This window comes from Moschus berezovskii, chromosome 1 (genome assembly GCF_049115385.1).
Source record: "Moschus berezovskii isolate FMDL1 chromosome 1, NW_MosBer_1.0, whole genome shotgun sequence".
NCBI lineage: Eukaryota > Metazoa > Chordata > Mammalia > Artiodactyla > Moschidae > Moschus > Moschus berezovskii.
In genome coordinates, this window is record NC_142460.1 from 88,604,828 (window position 1) to 88,624,385 (window position 19,558).

At 40.6% G+C, this 19,558-nt stretch overlaps 2 protein-coding genes across 4 annotated transcripts in view; one reads left to right on the forward strand and one right to left on the reverse strand.

The window, feature by feature from the left end:
• The window catches only part of PARP14 (poly(ADP-ribose) polymerase family member 14), a 47,348-nt gene extending 40,474 nt beyond the window's left edge, over positions 1-6,874 (forward strand). Inside the window, exons 15-17 of the mRNA XM_055394773.2 lie at positions 403-533; positions 5,863-6,037; positions 6,379-6,874. Of these exons, the coding sequence (XP_055250748.2) occupies positions 403-533; positions 5,863-6,037; positions 6,379-6,668 (596 nt within the window). The 3' untranslated portion in view covers positions 6,669-6,874. The remainder of the gene's footprint in view (positions 1-402; positions 534-5,862; positions 6,038-6,378) is intronic.
• A 1,373-nt stretch (positions 6,875-8,247) lies between these two features.
• HSPBAP1 (HSPB1 associated protein 1) overlaps positions 8,248-19,558 on the reverse strand; it is a 60,110-nt gene continuing 48,799 nt past the window's right edge. For 2 of the 3 annotated variants that reach the window (XM_055395012.2, XM_055394924.2), the window contains exons 6-8: positions 18,429-18,512; positions 15,240-15,350; positions 8,248-15,110 (exon numbers count right to left, since the gene is read on the reverse strand). In XM_055395012.2, the coding sequence (XP_055250987.2) occupies positions 14,577-15,110; positions 15,240-15,350; positions 18,429-18,512 (729 nt within the window). In that variant the 3' untranslated portion in view covers positions 8,248-14,576. The remainder of the gene's footprint in view (positions 15,111-15,239; positions 15,351-18,428; positions 18,513-19,558) is intronic. The other variant, XM_055395095.2, reaches the window with a different exon arrangement.

A 19,558-nucleotide genomic window follows, 5' to 3' on the forward strand; every position in this document is an offset into this window, starting at 1 on the left:
TTGGCTGTGCTGGGTCTTCATTGAGGTGAGGGGGCTCTTTGTTACAATTCGTGAGCTTAGTTGCTCTGCAGCATGTGGGCTCTTAGTTCCATGGCCAGGGATTGAACTCGTGCCCCCTGCATTAGAAGATGAAGTCTTATTCAGTGGACCACGCAAAAGTCTCTGTGAGGGTTTTTTTTTTTTAAAACAAGCATTATAGTTGGTTCTGATTTGGGTTATCTGTGGTTCACATTTTGGAAACGTTCTTCTAAAAAGATAAGAGGCTTCTTGTACACTTCAAATTATTAGATTGTAAAACAAGAGCACAAATGATAGTCAGTTTTTCAAAGCATACCAGGAATATGGACTATGTAGATGAGGCTTCTACAGGTGCGAGGGAGTTTTCAAATGTCTATTTTGCAGTTGAGCTGCCCCCATACTGGAGTGATATGAAGCAGCAGAAAGTCTGTGTGGTTGAGCTACAGCCTGATCATCCAGAATACAGAACTGTGGCAAGCAAGTTTCAGGAAACCTGTGCACACATCATAGAGAAGGTAAGCCTTCTGCTGATATGGAGATTCTTCATGGTAGAAAAAGGGCTGTCATGGTCCTGGATAAATACATTTTCATTCACATCACATTTTTTTTACCCAGAATTAGAATATTTTATGGTAATTAGGTTTTAAATTCTAGATCCTCCTCCTGTCACTATGATTAGAGTCATTGAGATTCTTGTGTTAGTTATTACAGTATCACATTAGATTGCAATATGATATTATAACACTAAAGATACATATTTACTTTGTGAAGCAAGCTAATAAAAATGCCTAAATATGGCTCCTGAGTTGGAGTTGATAACTAGCAAGCACGACAAAGAGACACAGGGAGGCTCCTCAGATCAGGATTGTATGCTTCTGCACCACCATTCACAGATCAACAGTGCCCTCTTCCTTGATAATCCAGTGGTCCTTTCCTTGTTCATTTCCTTTATTTTGGCATCTTCTGCTTTTAAAGAGTAGTTTAAAAAGTTTGCTTTTTGAAATTGTTTTCTCCTTGGATTTGTAGGGCAATATTATTTTGATGCTTTCTCCTTCTTAACTCATTTCCTTTCATTATCTCTAGTATCTGTTTCTCCTCTAAACCCCTAATCCTCGGTTACCCACAGATTTATATGTTGGTATCCTGTCTCTGCTGGAGAAGGGAATGGCAACCCACTTCAGTAGTCTTGCCTGGGAAATTCCATGGACAGAGGAGCCTGGCGGGTACAGTCCATGGGGTCCCAAGAGTCGCACACGACTGAGCAGCTAAACCACCACCACCATTCTGTCTCTGCACTTTACCAAGAATTGTTTTCCCTCCTCTCACCTGCAGCTATTATTTCAGCATTGATAGTTCTCAAATCAGCATCACCAGTCTAGATCTTTGACTCAAGCTCTGGAACATACTCCCAGTGGCCTAAAAAATATCTCCGCTTGAATATTTGTCTGCTAACTCAATTTCCCTAAAGCTTAACTTATCTCATCATTTCCCCTTCCTTCCCACTTTCTGAGGAAAGCTAGAGATCTTTGAGTACATTCCTTTCATCCATAATAACAAGTCTTTCAATAAGGCCTGTATTTTCTTTCTCTGCAAATTTTCTCTTATTCTCTTTTTGCACTGCCACCACTCCATTATTCATGTACTTAAATGATGATGATAATAATTCAAAAAAAGATTTGAAGTGTCCTACAAAGCTGTACTTCAAATAACATAAATAAATGAAGAAAATGGACAAAAAAAGAGGGTAGGGAAATTAGTTTCCTAATACTGTTAGTACCATTAGTTTACAAAAATACATAACATGTATTTTATGAGGTCCTAGATAGTTACTCGGAGAAGGCAATGGCAAGCCACTCCAGTACTCTTGCCTGGAGAATCCCATGGATGGAGGAGCCTGGTGGGCTGCAGTCTGTGGGGTCGCTATGGGTTGGACACGACTGAGCGACTTCACTTTCACTTTTCACACATTGGAGAAGGGAATGGCAACCCCCTCCAGTGTTCTTGCCTGGAGAATCCCAGGGATGGGGGAGCCTGGTGGGCTTCTGTCTATGGGATCACACAGAGTCGGACACGACTGAAGTGACTTAGCAGCAGCAGCAGCAGATAGTTACTAGAAGAAGGCCCTCGAATTTGTCCTTGTGCTTCCCAGTAGACAATGCATAGAAGTAAACACTCAGCTTTAAGTTTTATAATGTCTATAAATCAAAGAGCAAAGCATTTGATTAGGAGACTTAGTTCTTCATAATACTGAGACTGACTCCTGAGAGAGTTCTCCTGTGAATAAGTACAAGAGAATATCTTCCAAGTCATCCTCACAATGAATTCAATATCAAATTTTATGCCAGTGTATTTTTTTTTTTAGTCTCTCAATATAGGAAGGAGAGGAATAGGTGAGAGAGATTAAGAGGTACAAACTTCCAGTTGCACAGTAGTGGAGTCACAGGTATGAAATGTGCAGTGTGGAGAATATGGTCAGTAATTGTGTCACATAGCTGCACTTCGTATGTGGATCACTTTGAAATACATGGAAGTATTGAATCACTATGTTATATAATAGGATCTAGCATGGTGTTATAGGTCAATTATACTGCAAAAATAAACAGACTCATCATAGAGAAAGAGAGAAGATTTGTGGTTGTCAGAGGCAGGGGGTACCAGCAGAGGGAATGGGTTGAAAGGTAGGTAAAAGGTACAAACTTGTGGTTATAAGATAAAGGAGTCCTGGGGATGTCATGTGCAACAAGATAAATATAATTAACACTGCTTTCACACACTATGTCAGGTGTGATAGTTGTTGGGAGAGTGGATCCTAGAGTTCTCATCACAAGGAAAAAAGTTGTTCCTGTTTCATTAATTTTATATCTTTATGAAATGATAGATGTTCACTGGACTTGTGGTGATTGTTTCATGATATATTTAAGCCAAATCTCTATGTTGCACACCTTAAACTTATACAGTGCTATACGTATGAAAACTGTATTGCGATAAAACTGGAAGAAAAAAAAAGCTTGCCAAATAGATAGATCCCTCTAAATAAACCTGTTGAGCAAAACAATTCTATGTGGTACCAAGAAAATGTAATTCAAGTACACAGCTCAGTGATGATCTGGTTCTGGGAGAAGTTTCATTCAAAATACCAATTATAGTCCTCTGGGGCTCGGGCTCTGGCACACTGTGATGAGATGCCAATTCTAGATTGAACAGGATCACCCAGTTGACCGGAAATGTTTGCAGTGGGCCCTGAAGGCTTACCATGTGTTGACAGACCTTCACTAGAGAAATGACTTCACTCTTTTCTAGTGGAACCCTTTTTTCAAATAAAATCTTTAAAATATATATATATATTTATTATTTATTTTGGACTGTGCTGGGTCTTCGTTGCTGTGTGCAGGTTTTCTCTAATTGTGACGAGCGGGGGCAGCTCTCTAGCTGCAGTGTGCTGGCTTCTTGTTGCAGTGTCTTCCCTTGCTGAGGAGCACAGGCTCTAGGCGCACGGGCTTCAGTTGTGGTGCACGGGCTTGTAGTTGCAGCTCCTGGTCTCTGGAGTTCTGGCTCAGTACTTGTGACACATGGGCTTTGTTGCCCCACGTATGTGGGATCTTCCTGGACCAGGGATCAAACCCATGTCCCCTGCATTGGCAGGTGGATTCTTAACTTACTGGACCGCCAGGGAAACCCTCAAATAAAATCCTATGCGAAATCTTGGTCTATGACACCAGTAAAAGCAGAGCTTTAGATTGTACCTTAAAGTACCTCTGGGGAGGTATCTGTCATACAAAAAGACTAACATGGAAAATGGGTGGTCTGTCATCCTCCACGACTATCATGTTTTGTGACTAAGATTTTTTAACACTTATGAACTTCCACCTAGACTCAACAATTTTGTAACATTTGCTTTCTTCCCCCTTGCTCTGTTTTTCCTGAAACAACTGAAAGTAGGTTGCAGATATCATGACACTCCTAAATATTTTAGCACATGTCTTGTAAGAATAAAGGCATTCTCCTAAATAGCACAAACATCATTATTCCATGTAAGAAAGTTAGCATTTTTATTTAATAATATCCAATAGAGAGTCAATATTCAAATTTCCCCAGTCGGTCAAAACAGCTTTCTTAGAGCGTCCCCTCAACCCCTGCCTCCATCTGGATTCACACATTGCACTTGGTCATTATATTAATATCTCCTTCATCTCTTCTGATCTAGAACAGTACTCCTGCATTTTTAAACATTATTTTTCATGATACTGAAACTTTAGAAGAGTTTAAGCTAGTTGTGTTGTAGAATATTCCACATTCTGACTCTATCTTGCCTAGATTCTTTAAGAATCCAAGCGGTTTTCTTATAGATTCTAATTTGTTTGATTCCTCATGGAATCATTTAAGTTATTCCTCTGTCCTCTTTATTTCTGGTAAACTTAAGAGTTAGACTGAAAGTCTTGGGTAAGTTTTTGCAAGAATATTTTTTGCAGGTAATGTATCAAACTTTTTATTTTTATTGAATTATGAGCATAATTTTAAATAATTATCTTTCAATTAAAAATAAATTTTAAAAGAATGGTTTCAAAACACTATAAGAATAAAATTTTAAGGCTTTAAAAAGTGAATAAAATAGGGCTTCCTTGGTGGCTCAGTGTGGTAAAGAATCCACCTTCCAATGCAGGAGACATGAGTTTGATCCCCGACCTGGGAAGATCCCATATGCTATAGAGTGGCTAAGCCCTTGTGTCACAACTACTGAGCCTGCATGCCCTACAGCCTGTGCTCCATGACAAGAGAAGCTACCACAATGAGAAGCCTCACCCCCAGCTAGAGAGTAGTCCCCACTCGCCACAACTAGAGGAAAGCCCTTACAGTGACAAAGACCCAGAACCATAAATAAATACAATTATTTTTTAAATGAGTAAAATTTAAAGTAAATAGAAATAAAATGGAAGTGGACAGTTTGAAGATTAAAAACTTAGTTGTAGGCAAAAGGAAGAATAAAATTTAAGATTATAAATTGGATCAATAAAATACATGATAATGCTGAGACTTGGAACTAGTGGGCAAACTATCTTAAATAAGAAAACCAAAACTGAAAAAATAAAACAGATAAAGGCACGTAATAATAGTGTCAGACTTGAGAGTTCTTTGAACTAGAAGATTCTGACCACATAGAACCTTCACCTTGTGCCTAGTCATAAGGGTCCTGGCCCCCTTCGCCCACCCCTCTCTTTCCCAAGTCAAGCTTATGAAACTGCCACTACCTGGTGATTAGGGGAATGTAGAAACTGATCTGAAATCCAAGGCTCAAGGAGTTTCCACCATGATCCTGGAGGCCAAAGAGTATGGTCAAAGCATGGCCACTTTGGTCTATAACCAGATCCCCTCCCATTCCACTCTTCCAACTGGACCAGAGATTAATTTTCATTAATTAAAATTTCCCTCTTGCCCAGATACTCTAGTTCTTCTCCCCCTGTGAGAACATGGCTAGATAAACCAGTGTCCCAGATCTGGGGACGAGTACAGCAAAGTGACAGTGAGACAGATGGCAACAGGAGCAGTTAGAAGCTGGAGAGGCTTTGGTCAGCCAAGTTCATATACTGAGGACTTAAGATCCTAAACATTGTCTGCTCTCATATGGTGCGTAAAAGATGTTGAAAATTAAGTTAATATTCTTACCTAGGCCTATTTCTCTGAAACTCTAGACCTAAAAAGATTTCTGAATGCAGAATGTGTAATCTGACATTGAATCTGCTGTTTATTGTAATCTGTACTTAAGAAAAATAGTGGTCATGTTTCATCTCCTGTATCTTGCCAAGGGCTCTTAGCACTGACAGGAAACTTTTCCTCATTGACTTGCAGATTGAGAGGATTCAGAATCCAGAGCTCTGGAAACACTATCAGACAAAGAAAAATAACATGGATGCCAAGAACGGCCAGATGACCAATGAGAAGCTGCTCTTCCATGGGACAGATGCTGACTCAGTGGCACTTGTCAACCGAAGAGGCTTTAACCGCAGTTACGCCGGAAAGAATGGTAAGGAGGCACGTAACCTGGCTGCTTCAAAGGAGGTGTCAGCCATGAGAGTCCAAGCCAGCTGGGGACAGTGTGGATGGCATTGTGTTCTCTCACGGTTGGGGGCTATGTGACAGCCAAAGTTTTAGGTTAGAATCAGTATATTTCATCCCAAAGGGACTGACTGGCCCTCCAGGGTGGAGGAATGATTTTTAAAAATTTAAAAACACACACAAACTTTTTAAAAGAGGCTTTAGAGAGAAACAAACATTATTTTTAACATTATTTGACATATTGGATCAGTGTGTCAAATTATAGACTAATTGGAAATTCTTAAGGATGGTTTGTTTTTCTTGTCACAGCTACAGCATATGGAAAGGGAACCTATTTCGCTGTCAAAGCCAGTTACTCCGCCAGTGATGTGTACTCCAGACCAGACGTAAACGGGAAGAAGCGTATGTATTATGTGCGAGTCCTCACTGGATCCTATACAGTTGGAAACAGATCATTAATTGTACCTCCTCCAAAGGACCACCAAAATCCTACTGACTCATATGACACTGTCACAGATTGTCTGAAAAATCCAAATTTATTTGTGGTATTTTATGACTACCAGGCTTACCCAGAGTACCTCATTACTTTTAGACATTAACGTTTTGGTAACCTTTGCAGAAGATATTATTTATCTATACATATCTAACTGTAAAGCAAGTAGTAGTTTTTTGTTTTTTTCTCTCTCTTAACAGCTTTTTCTAAGATCAAAGGACCTTTGTCACTGAAATCAGACTTTCTCTAGCCTCTCTTTCATAACTGCAATAAACCTATATTGAAAGCAATAAATTTGAGAATTTTAATCTGATAACTGTTAGCAGTGTGTGTCCTTAATCATGGACATCAAATCTGTAGAAGTACAGGTGTGGCATTTCCTTCCAGGAAGGAGAGAATCACATTAATCTTAAAGGCAGGGGACACGGTGACGCAGTTTCAGCTGCCACTTACAGACATGTCAGGACCCCATACTGCTATGGGGAGCATAGTATTACTAAGTGGGTGGGGCTAGCTGTCTTCCCTGGGTGCAGGAATGGTGTCTAATTTTTTTTTTTATCCCTGGGCTGAGGTCTGTGCCTAATGTACAATGGATGCTCTACAAATGTTTCATAAACTAAGAATGGAGAAGTCCCAGTCAGACTCCTGACCACAGGAACCATCTCTTCAACACCCTTGACTTATTGTCACTTTGCGGCAGACTGAAGAGATTCCATCACAGGGAACTGTATTCTTCTCAAATCAGCTGTGACATATGGCACTGCTCTGGTCAGGGCTCTGGGGCTGCAGTGTTGCTGTGCCCTGCACAGTCCAGGGGCTGGGGTCTAGCTTGGGGACTAGGTGAATCATGGCCCATGGAGTTGTGCAGTGTAGCAGCCCTGTCTCCAACTGGTCCTTTATCATGATGAACCCAAATCTGACTTTTTGTAACTTCTATTTGTGGTCTTAGTTCTGCCCAGCAGGAAAAAAAGGGGGTAATGCCTGCTGTCTTCAGCATGAAACCCTTATATTAAGATTAAATTAATCTAAGTATATTAAGTAGCTTATTTTCCTTGGCAGCCTAGCTTTTGATGATTTTAAAGCCTTGGGCATAGATAAACCAAAGGAATTAAGCAGTCATATTACTAATTTGCTAACTCCCTATCTATTGGATAGTATGGAAGTTTCTTTTATAACTTCCCTAAGTAAATTTCAGATTCAAACATTATTTATTGAGTGCCTAAATTGTACCACGTAGTATAATAGGTGCTTTCATACAGTGTTTATTTTATTCCCCCAAATACTTTTGTAAGAATTATATCTCCACTTTAAAGTTGAGGAAACTGACGTGTAGAGCATGAGAAGCTTCCTTGCCTGAGGTCCCCTGCATAATAGCCCTGAGAGCCAGCGACTGAATCTGGGTCTCTGTGTCATCAAGCCTCTTGATCTTCCTACTGTAGAACATGGCCTCTAGATTAATGTTACTGACTCAGGAACATCTCAGACAATGTGTGTATTATCCTCATATTTTCATGGCCTTGTCCTTTCTGGCTTTGGTTTTCACTGTAGAGGCTCTTCATTTTGAAGTTCTGAAGGCCAAGAGGCCAGAGCTATGCCCATGGGGAGCCAGGACAGATGGTGAACTTGGATGGTAGGGGTCACCAGGAGGATAAAGGCACTTTCTTGGCTTCAGGGAGCAACACCTAAACTTCAAGTAGAGGAGGTTGAAGAGCCATAGTGGCCGCTTCATTAAACACAGATGTCTTGAAATCTTTCTTGCTGTTGCTGTTTTTTAAGTGGATTGGCAAAGACTCCTTATTGCTTAGGAGTGGCTTCTTTGCCACTGGCATCTGAACTTGGGCTTGACAGTGAATACAGGAAATAAAATGGAGAGATCTGCGGTCTTACTTGTTCTCCAATGGTTTGGTTAACTTGGGGAAGGCTGAATATCAGGGTGTACTGCACCAAGTATGACAGTGATGCAGTCCATAAATGTTACAGTTACCCTCGATCCAAGGATACATTATACAACAAATGGAACATGGCCAATATTTTGTAATAACTATATATGGACTGTAACTTCTGAAAACTGAACCACTATATTGTATATATGTAACAAATAATACTGTACATCAACTATACTTCAATAAAAATTTTTTATAATAAATATAATTTCTTTCTTTTTGAATACCTGGAAGATGTTATTTGGTGATTAAACATCTTTATCCTTAAGGGCAAATACAGGCCACTGCTGATAAAAGACCACAATTAAACATGACAGTGTCAAGAGATCCTCAGACTATTAATAACATTCAACTGAAAGTTACAGGAAGGGTACAGTACAGCTTTAGCTCAGCAAAACTAAAGGGCAGATTTGCCCTTCAGTATTTAGCTATAGCTAAATTCTGGAGCTATTTCAGTTCAGTTCAGTTCAGTCGCTCAGTCGTGTCCGACTCTTTGCGACCCCATGAATCACAGCACGCCAGGCCCCCCTGTCCATCACCAACTCCCGCAGTTCACTCAAACTCAAGTTCATCGAGTCGGTGATGCCATCCAGCCATCTCATTCTCTGTCGTCCCCGTCTCCTCCTGCCCCATCCCTCCCAGCATTAGACTCTTTTCCAGTGCGTCAACTCGTCACATGAGGTGGCCAAAGTATTGGAGTTTCAGCTTCAGCATCAGTCTTTCCAATGAACACCCAGGATTGATCTCTAGTAGTAGCTAAATAGCCACTGCTATTTAGTAAGGCGAGCTAATATTTTAGTAAGGAGCTATTTAGCAGTGACTTGACTTGACTTGTGAAGTCACTCAGTCGTGTCCAACTCTTTGCGACCCCATGGACTACAGCCCATAAAACAAGCCCACTTTGAGCCTGTGTTAGGTCTTGGTAGTCTACTCCAGGGCCAGAGATTCTTAAACATTTTTGCTATTTGAAGCACCTGAGATGCTTGCTGAGACTGCAAATTCTGGCCCATCCCAAAGGAGTCAGATTCTATAGCTCTCCTGAATGTTACCCAGATATCTGCATCCTCAGTAAGCCCCTCAAATGATTCTGATATCCCTCATAATCAGAGCTGTTTAGGACTTTCATGGGTCTTAGGCACCTTTACCTTTGTGGGCCCCTTACTCCATGAAAAGTTGCCACTGCATTGGTATAACCCTGAATATATCGAAGTTGGATTCTTTTTTTTTTTTTAAAAGAAACTAAAACATTTTTGTAGACCTTAAAAGCTCAGGGGCCCTAGCCATTGTGCCTACCAGATAGGTCACCCTGCTAATACCTGGCTACTGTAACTTTAGGTGTAACAACTTCAATCCCCCTAACCTCTGATGGGTCTTCCCAGGTGGCACTAGTGGTAAAGGACCCACCTGCCAATGCAGGTGATATAAGAGATCGGTTTCGATCTCTGGGTTGGGAAAATCCCCTGGAGAAGGGCATGGCAACCCACTCCAATATCCCTGCCTGGGGAATTGGTCAAAGTATTTATTTACTAATTGATTTCACTCATTTGGGCATGCTTATCTGAGAAATACAGGATGAAATGGACCCCTACTTGGTGGCTGACAACCTCCCCCTTTCATTATCTTTTCTCTCTCTTATAATCCCCATTTGCAGCATCTCTGTGTCATCATCTCTATCTCTATAAAATTAAGATATTATCTCCCAACACCCATTTACATTTAGAATCCATTCACATCAATGTCTTAACTCTCTACCCAGGCCTCTGCATGCCAAAGACCTTTAACAGAATTCAATACGTTGACTCAGAACGGCTTTCAAACTTTTCCAACCCCAATCTACACGAAGAAGTACATTTTATGTCAGGCCGAGTACACATACAGATATAACTGAAAAGTTTTATGAAATATACTTACCCTGAAAAAAATGCTTCTTGGATAGTTTCACAAAATACATTTACTACCGAATTCACTGAAATTATGAACACTTTCATTAAAAAAAGTCCTGGTCTCACCCACCAAATTGATTTTGACTTGCTAATGGGTGGAGATCAGTCCTGGGTGTTCATTGGAAGGACTGATGCTGAAGCTGAAACTCCTACTTTGGCCACCTCATGCGAAGAGCTGACTCACTGGAAAAGACTCTGATGCTGGGAGGGATTGGGGACAGGAGGAGAAGGGGACGACAGAGGATGAGATGGCTGGATGGCATCACCGACTCAGTGGACATGAGTTTGAGTGAACTCTGGGAGTTGGTGATGGACAGGGAGGCCTGGCGTGCTGCGATTCATGGGGTCGCAAAGAGTCAGACACGACTGAGCGACTGAACTGAACGGGTCATCCATGGAGTCACAAAGAGTCAGACATGACTTAGTGACTGAACACTAATGGGTCACAATCTACAACTTGAAAAACAATCCTCAAAGAAGTAGCAAAGATAGTAAAATATTTGGGAGGGAGGGGGTGAGGGAAATCTCCGTGAAGAAGGATATGTGGGAATTCTGGGTGAGGGAGGGGTGCATGCTTGCTCAGTTGTGTTGATTCTCTGCAACTCCATGAACTGGAGCCCACCAGGTTCCTCTGTCCATGGAGTTCTCCAGGCAAGAATACTGGAATGGGTTGCCATTTCCTACTCCAGTGGATCTTCCCAACTTAGAAGTTGAACTTGTGTCTCTTGCATCTCCTGCACTGGCAGGTGGATTATCACTGAACCACCTGGGAAGCCCATGAGGGAAGGGGTGAGGGAATTTTGAGTGAAGGAGGGTGTGGGTGAGCTCTCAGTGTAGGAAGGTGTAAAAAAAAATGTATCTGAAAACAAGGACATGTCTATTTCTGCAATAGCAATATATCTACTACAGATGGGGCTTCCCAGGCAGCTTAGTGGTAAAGAATCCACCTGCCAATGTGGGATACCAAAGAGACACGCGTTTGGTCCCTGGGTTGCGAAGATCCCCTGGAGAAGGGAATGGCAACCACTCCAGTAGAGCTGGACACGACTGAGTGAATGAGCGTGCATGCAGTGCTACAGAAAACAGACATCTTATACTTAGCCACAACATCCTTTGCCCCAGTGATTCTGATGGCGTATCAGTCAACAAGGTCTCCTTCTTAAAATATTAGTCGCTCGGTCGTGTCTGACTCTCTGTGACCCCGTGTACTATAGCCCACCAGGCTTTTCTGTCCATGGGATTCTCCAGGCAAGGATACTGGAGTGGGTTGCCATTCCCTTCTCCTGGGGATCTTCCTAACCCAGGGATCAATCCCATGTCTCCCCCCACTGCAGGCAAATTCTTTACTGTCTAAGCCACCAGGCAGGCCCCCTTTAAAAAAAATATACTCAAATATTTAAGGAGCACCTACCATATGCTGGGCACTGATCAAGGCTATGAAAATACACAATAATCAAAACCAAACTTTCATGCAGTGACATTCTAGTTGTGGGAAGATAGACAACAATCAAGTAATTAGGTAAACATACAGTGTGAGATAGTGCTGAGTGCATTCTCCAGATGGACCTGAAGGAATCAACCTGCCTGACTTCAGGCTATACTACAAAGGTACAGTCATTAAGACAGTATGGTACTGGCACAAAGACAGAAATATAGATCAATGGAACAAAATAGAAAGAAAAAGCCCAGAGATAAATCCATGCACCTATGGACACCTTATCTTTGACAAAGGAGACAAGAGTATATACACAATGGAGAAAAGACAATCTCTTTAACAAGTGGTGCTGGGAAAACTGGTCAACCACTTGTAAAAGAATGAAACTAGAACACTTTCTAACACCATATGCAAAAATAAACTCAAAATGAATTAAAGATCTAAATGTAAGGCCAGAAACTATAAAACTCCTAGAGGAAAACACAGGCAAAACACTCTCCGACATAAATCACAGCAGGATCCTCCATGACCCACCTCCCAGAGTAATGGAAATAAAAGCAAAAATAAACAAATGGGACCTAATTAAACTTAAAAGCTTTTGCACAATGAAGAAAACTATAAGCAAGGTGAAAAGACAGCCTTCAGAATGGGAGAAAATAATAACAAACGAAGCAACTGACAAAGAATTTATCTCAAAAATATACAAGCAGCTCCTGCAGCTCAATTCCAGAAAAAAAACGACCCAATCAAAAAATGGGCCAAGGAATTAGACATTTCTCCAAAGAAGACATACAGATGGCTAACAAACACATGAAAAGACGCTCAACATCACTCATAATCAGAGAAATGCAAATCAAAACCACAACGAGGTACCATTTCAGGCCAGTCAGAATGGCTGCTATCCAAAAGTTTACAAACAACAAATGCTGGAGAGGGTGTGAAGAAAAGGGAACCCTCTTACACTGTTGGTGAGAATGCAAACTAGTACAGCCACTATGGAGAACAGTGTGGAGATTCCTTAAAAAACTGGAAACAGAACTGCCATATGACCCAGCAATCCCACTGCTGGGCATACAACTGAGGAAACCAGAACTGAAAGAGACACGTGTACCCCAATGTTCATCACAGCACTGTTTATAATAGCCAGGACATAGAAGCAACCTAGATGTGCATTTGCAGATGAATGGATAAGAAAGTTGTGGTACATATACACAATGGAATATTACTCAGCCATTAAAAAGAATACATTTGAGTTAGCTCTAATGAGGTGGATGAAACTGGAGCCTATTATACAGAGTGAAGTAAGCCAGAAAGAAAAACACCAATACAGTATACTAACACATGTTAGTTATTCCATATATATATGGAATTTAGAAAGATGGTAACGATAATCGTATATGCGAGATAGCAAAAGAGACACAGATGTATAGAACAGTCTTTTGGACCCTGTGGGAGAAGGCATGGGTAGGATGATTACAGAGAATAGCACTGAAACTTGTGTATTTAAAAAAATGGGCCAAAGACCCTACAGAAGGTGTTTTTTCAGACCATTCTTTTCTTGGGCCTGTTCACCTCCCTTCCTCCTTTCTCCCAGAAAGCCAGCACTCTCTTGGGATTTACTGATACTCTCAGTTTGAAAAGTGAGAAGGATGAGACCAATAGTCAATCTTCTTAAAAGGTGACTTTCTGTATCTTTTCTATGTGTTTTTCATAAATAGTTACTGAGATCAATCTGTTTTTTTAAATTCCTACTTGAACAGGCATGACAGTAATTATCCCCACATCTTGCAAATGTAATGAGAATGGGATTAAGTGGACGAAACAAAGCTTTTTGTTAGTTTCAGGAGTCAGCAGCATTTGGTAATCTTTATTGCAGGGCTGTTGTCCTTAGTTGTCCCAGCTCCTTCCACAAAGAGGCCCCCACCTACTTTTCTCCTGATGGGTACTCTACTCTGGAACACAGGGGTTAGCCAGTGAGAATCCTACACATGAGAAGTGTGGTCACTTCAGGTCGAGAATTCACCCTGCATTTGAACTAAGAGGTTGGCAACTTAGTACAATCAAAAATTGTCCCACATCACCTTACTACAATAGAGTCAAAAATACCTACTGAAATGAGCAACTGCAATCCTCCCCCCTGCCAAAAATAACGAAAGATAGAATTCACCCAGTGAATGCCTTTGATCCATTAAAAAGTTAGCAAACTTTTTCTATAAGGAGTTCCAGAGAATATTTCCAGCTTTGTAAGTCATTCTGCCTTTGTCACTACTCAACTCTGCCACTGTAACCCTAAAGCCACCACAGACAATATGTAAATGAATGGGATGGCCGTGTTTCAATACAACTTTATTTACAAAAACAAGCAGCAGGCTGACTCCTGCTTGAGGCTGATGCAGAGACTACTTCCTGTTGAGAACCCCAGGAGCTTACATTTGAGACAGGCTGAAGGTATGAGATGGGAGAGGCAAGGCAAAGGCACTGAGGAAAGAGGCATACAAATGACAAAGGGCCAGGTTGTCCAAAGAGCAATGTGTGTGCCAGAAGGTGGCAAGAGACTAAAATTTAATTAGGTGAGAACAGTACATTTTAAGCATGTGCAAATTGAACTTTAGCTGTTTCATCTTTTATTTAAAAACTACATTATTTTAAAGATATTCTTAAAACAGTATTTAAAAAATCATTTTCTATTAGAATCACATACTTCTTCCTTGAATCAGAAGTTGTGCCACTATCCTGGTTACCTGTGGATTCACCAAGCAGTCCAGCAAGTCATCTGTAGAGACGAATGTTTGGGAAAGGACCACAGTCCTGTCTGAAGCAATCTGTTCCACAACTGCATTCTCACTCTCACTCATCAGTCGCTGCCTCTTGGTATTAGGCAGTTTTCCAAAGGATTTTCCGTTTTTGCTGACAAAGTCTTCACCATCATTTTCAAATATGCTTCCTCTTTCTGAAGATGGTTTTTGGGAACTTGGTATGACAGGTACCAGATAAAGGCCAAAAGGACTTGTTGCCTCCTGTTTTACTGTTTCTGAGCTTAAGCTGTGACTACCAATTTGTTCTACCTCCACGTGGTTATGCACATTTAACTCCTCCTTATTTGTATACGCTCTGTTCGTTCTCAGTGCTTGGGTTTCTACTACTTCAGATGTTCCATAATGATTAAAAAAAGCAGAAATGGCTCCATTTAAGTAGTGACAATTGACTTCATGGGATGTTTCCTCAAGCTAGGGAAAAAGAAAGACTCTTTAAAAAATGGTTATACACACTTACATAAATTGGAAAGCAAACGTTCTTGTCAGAGTTGGTTTATCACAGGATAGTAACTGCCATGATGAAAACTGGAAAAGACCTACCTCAGTTGGGTTTAACCAAGCTCTGGTATTGTGTGGATTCTCTGCAGTTTTCAGGGCACACACAAGCATGCGGGTGATTGCCTCTTCTACCCGGGCTTGGTGGTCCTCTTCCTAAGTCAAGGTTAAAAAAGAAGACACAGTTTTTCATTTGTCTCTGGGTCTCACTGCTTAAAACAGAGGAGAGTCTCTTAATTGCAAGTTTTGTTCTTTCATCAGCACAAGCTTTGTTACTGAAGGAATGAATATGCTGTTGGCAGACCACGATTTTTATGTATTAACTATCTTCTGCCACCTAGAAAGAGTTGCAGAATATTTTGCCAACTAAATTTAAGTATGGGTCCTGTCTATAAGACATAGGCCTTAAGTATGAATCACCTGTGATATTTTCTTCAGCATTTTCCATCCTCTGACACATTTAAAGTTTCTTTTAAAAAGTGTCACATAAAAATGAATAATCCCAATACAGGATTATTTTGACAAGCTAATTTTTTGAGGAATGGGAAAAAATTTTTAATAAACATTCTTGGTTGGATGGCATCACTGATGCAACGGACATAAAACTGGGTAATCTTCAGGAGATGGTGAGGGACAGGGAAGCCTGGCGTGCTATAGTCCATGGGGTTGTGAAGAGTCGGACACAACTTGGTGTCTGAACAACAACAAACATTCTTGGCCACAAGAGTGAGAAGGCAGGCTAAATATCTCTCTTAAGGCTAAATATCTATCTATCTATCTAAGATAGATCTTAGATAAACTATGGCAATCATGATAAACTACATTAAATTAGTAACTTTTGTTCATCAAAAGACACCATAAAGGAAATAAAGAAGCCAGATGTCTGTAACATATATAACTGATTGCAAAATATATAAAGAATCTGCAAACATCAGTAAAGACAAATGACCCATTTTTTTTTAAATGGGCAAAAGCCATGAAGACAAACATGTCAAAAAAAGAACAATTATATGAGTAATAAACACATGAAAATAAGCTTCAGTTCAGTTCAGTTCAGTCGCTCAGTCGTGTCCGACTCTTTGGGACCCCATGAATCACAGCACATCAGGCCTCCCTGTCCATCACCAACTCCCGGAGTTCACTCAAACTCATGTCCATCGAGTCGGTGATGCCATCCAGCCATCTCATTCTGTTGTCCCCGTCTCCTCCCACCCCCAATCCCTCCCAGCATCAGAGTCTTTTCCAGTGAGTCAACTCATCGCATGAGGTGGCTAAAGTATTGGAGTTTAGTTTTAGCATCAGTCCTTCCAATGAACACCCAGGACTGATCTCCTTTAGAATGGACTGGTTGGATCTCCTTGCAGTCCAAGGGAAAATAAGCTTAGCCTCATTAATAATCAGGGAAATGCAAATCAAGAAATCCATGAAACTGGTAAAAGAGGGTCTGATAATTCCAAATGATGGAGAAATGTCAAACAATTGAAAGAAATCTTATACATTGATGGTGGGAATGTATACTGATAAGACATCTGGAAAACATGCAGGCATTATTTTATAAACTTGAGTACTGTATACCCTACAGATGGCAATTCCACTTTTGGATATATACACATTCTCTGGAGAAACTCTTGCACATGTATACAAGAAAATTCTATTTATAAAAGCAAAACAACTAAAAGCAATCCAATTATCCATCAACAGAAAAATGAATCAATAAACTATGGTATATTAACACTAGAGGATATTATTATACCACAGTGAAAATGAATGACCAGCTACATGTGACAACAGAGATGAATATTAGATGAATATTAGAAACATATTAAATTTTTAAAAAAGCAAATCCCCAAGATGAGATACCACTTCTCACTTGGATATAATAAAAAAGACAGATAACAAATGTTCGTAAGGATGTGGAGAAATCAGAATCTTCATACTTTGTTGGGGGAATGTAAATGGTGCACTGCATTGGAAAATAGCAATTTCTGGCAATTCCTTAGAAGAGTAAATCTAGAGTTACCAGATGGTTAATTTTATGAGTCAACCTGGGCAGGCTACGGTGACCAATTATCTAGCCAAACACTATTCTAGATGTCACCGTGAAGATATTTCATAGATGTGATTAACATTTATAATCAGCTGACTTTAAGTAAAAGGAGATTATCCTCAATAATGTAGGTGGACCTCATCTGATCAGATGAAGGCTTTAAGAGCAAAATTTAAGGTTTCTTGGAGACGAAAAAATTCTGCTGCAAGACTGCAACAAAAATCCTAAGCCAGTTTCCAGCCTGCCAGCCTGTCTTACAGATTTTGGACTCCAGACTGCAACTTGAACTCATCTGAATTTCCAGCCTGCTGGCCTGCCCTGGCTGATGTCCATATGATACAGCAACTCCACACCCAGGTATATACCAAAAGAAATGAAAACACACATCCACACAAAACCGTGTACACAAATGACAGCAGCAGTATTATTCATAATAGCCAGAAGTAGACACAATCCAAAGGTCCATCAACTTATTAGCAGATAAACAAAATGCGGTATGTCTAAACAATACTTTTGAGCTATAAAAAAAGGAATGAAATACTGATACACGCTACACCATGGATGATTCTTAAAAACATTATGCTAAATGAAAGATGCCAGCCATGGCTGCAATCCAAGCCTCTGGTTAAAGCATGCGCAGATGCAATAATGCCTCAGGTGGGAGAGACAGACTTGAACCATAATGGTAATCATTCTAATTGTCAAGTGGAACAGGCAACCAGGATTAAGCATAGCATATTGGAGGGAAAAAGCCTTTGGCAGAAATAAAATGATAAAACCTAGCACTGAAAGACTACTCTGAGAAAATGTGTAAGTCAGGACAATTACTAATGAGGACCCTGAACCAAGCAGATATTTCCAGCCCAGATGGTATGGGATGGGACTAGCAACATGGAACATGTGTGGTAGATTCAGCCAGGCCCAACACAATTCTCCTAACAGTCAAGGGAGAAGACCTGGCACACCAACCTCAGGGCGCACTGTGCCCCAAGAAGAAAGAGAACCGTGTGTCACAAAAACCCTATTTTCAACCTCACCATCCACCAGCAGAGCACAGAATCCATAACCTATAGCATAGCAAACAAAGTAACACGGGAGTGTTGGTTAAAACTAATCATCAAGTTATAAAGACAGGCATTGTGTATCTTAAAAGCAAGGAGATGACATTTGTTAGAAAAAGAAAATACCAGCTCAATCCATGAGTTTATGCTGACAGTGACAGGATCAATGGATTCCACATAATGCCACCAGTGTCTGGGAACAAACAGAACCTGAAAACCAAACGAAAAATGGTTAGCACAAAACCAAAACATTTTATTTTTAAGTCAGAATCAGATCTAAATTGACACTGCTAGGAAAAAAATTCAAATGAATTTATAGCAATACTGTAATAGGAAAGGGAAAAATAAGAAAAAGCTCCCATAATCCTTTTATTCCTTTAAAAAAAAATTAACAAGTTTGCATGTTCTACAAGGATACTGGCTTCCCTGGTGGCTCAGATGGGAAGATCCCCTGGAGAAGGGAATGGCAACCCACCCCAGTATTCTTGCCTGAAGAATTCCACAGACAGAAGAGCCTGGCAGGCTACAAGTCCATGGGGTCGCAAGGAGTTGGACACGACTGAGCGACTAACACTTTCACTTTTTCACAAAGGATATTACCAATTTCTCCAGTCTCTACTCTCCTTTCTGCTGGACCATCTTTGTCTGCATCCAAATCTTGGTAAAGGATTCTGAGATTGTAACTCTTCCTCCTTTACATCACATAAGAATTGTATGAGTTCTGAGAAAGGGCATACGTAAAAAAACAGGACATAGTTTCTGACTTCTCACGGTATAAAATCTAGCCAATGAAAAAATAATATATAGAAAAGTGGCATTATATAAGGGGAAATCAGAGGAGTGGACACTGGTGCTAGAGAAGTTCAGAGGTGAGAGAAGCAGGCACAAACTAGGGAGGTCAGGGGCAACCTGGATGAAGGAAATGTGATTTGAACCACGAGTAGGAGAGAATGAGGACATGCCAGGAGGGGGAAGTAGGTACGGGAGGTAGGACTGTCAAGGGACAGCAAGCAGGCCAGCTTCACCACTGCAGAAGGAGTAATGGCTGTACACGTGCTCCCCATCCTGAACCCCCCTCGCAATGCCCTCCCCATCCCATCCCCCCGGGTCATCCCAGTGCACCAGCCCCCAGCACCCTGTATTATGCATCGAACCTGGACTGGTGATTCATTTCACATATGATAAATAAATAAATAAATTTAATTTAAAAAAAAGAAGAAGGAATAATGGGTAATAAAGTAGGAGAATCAGGTTAG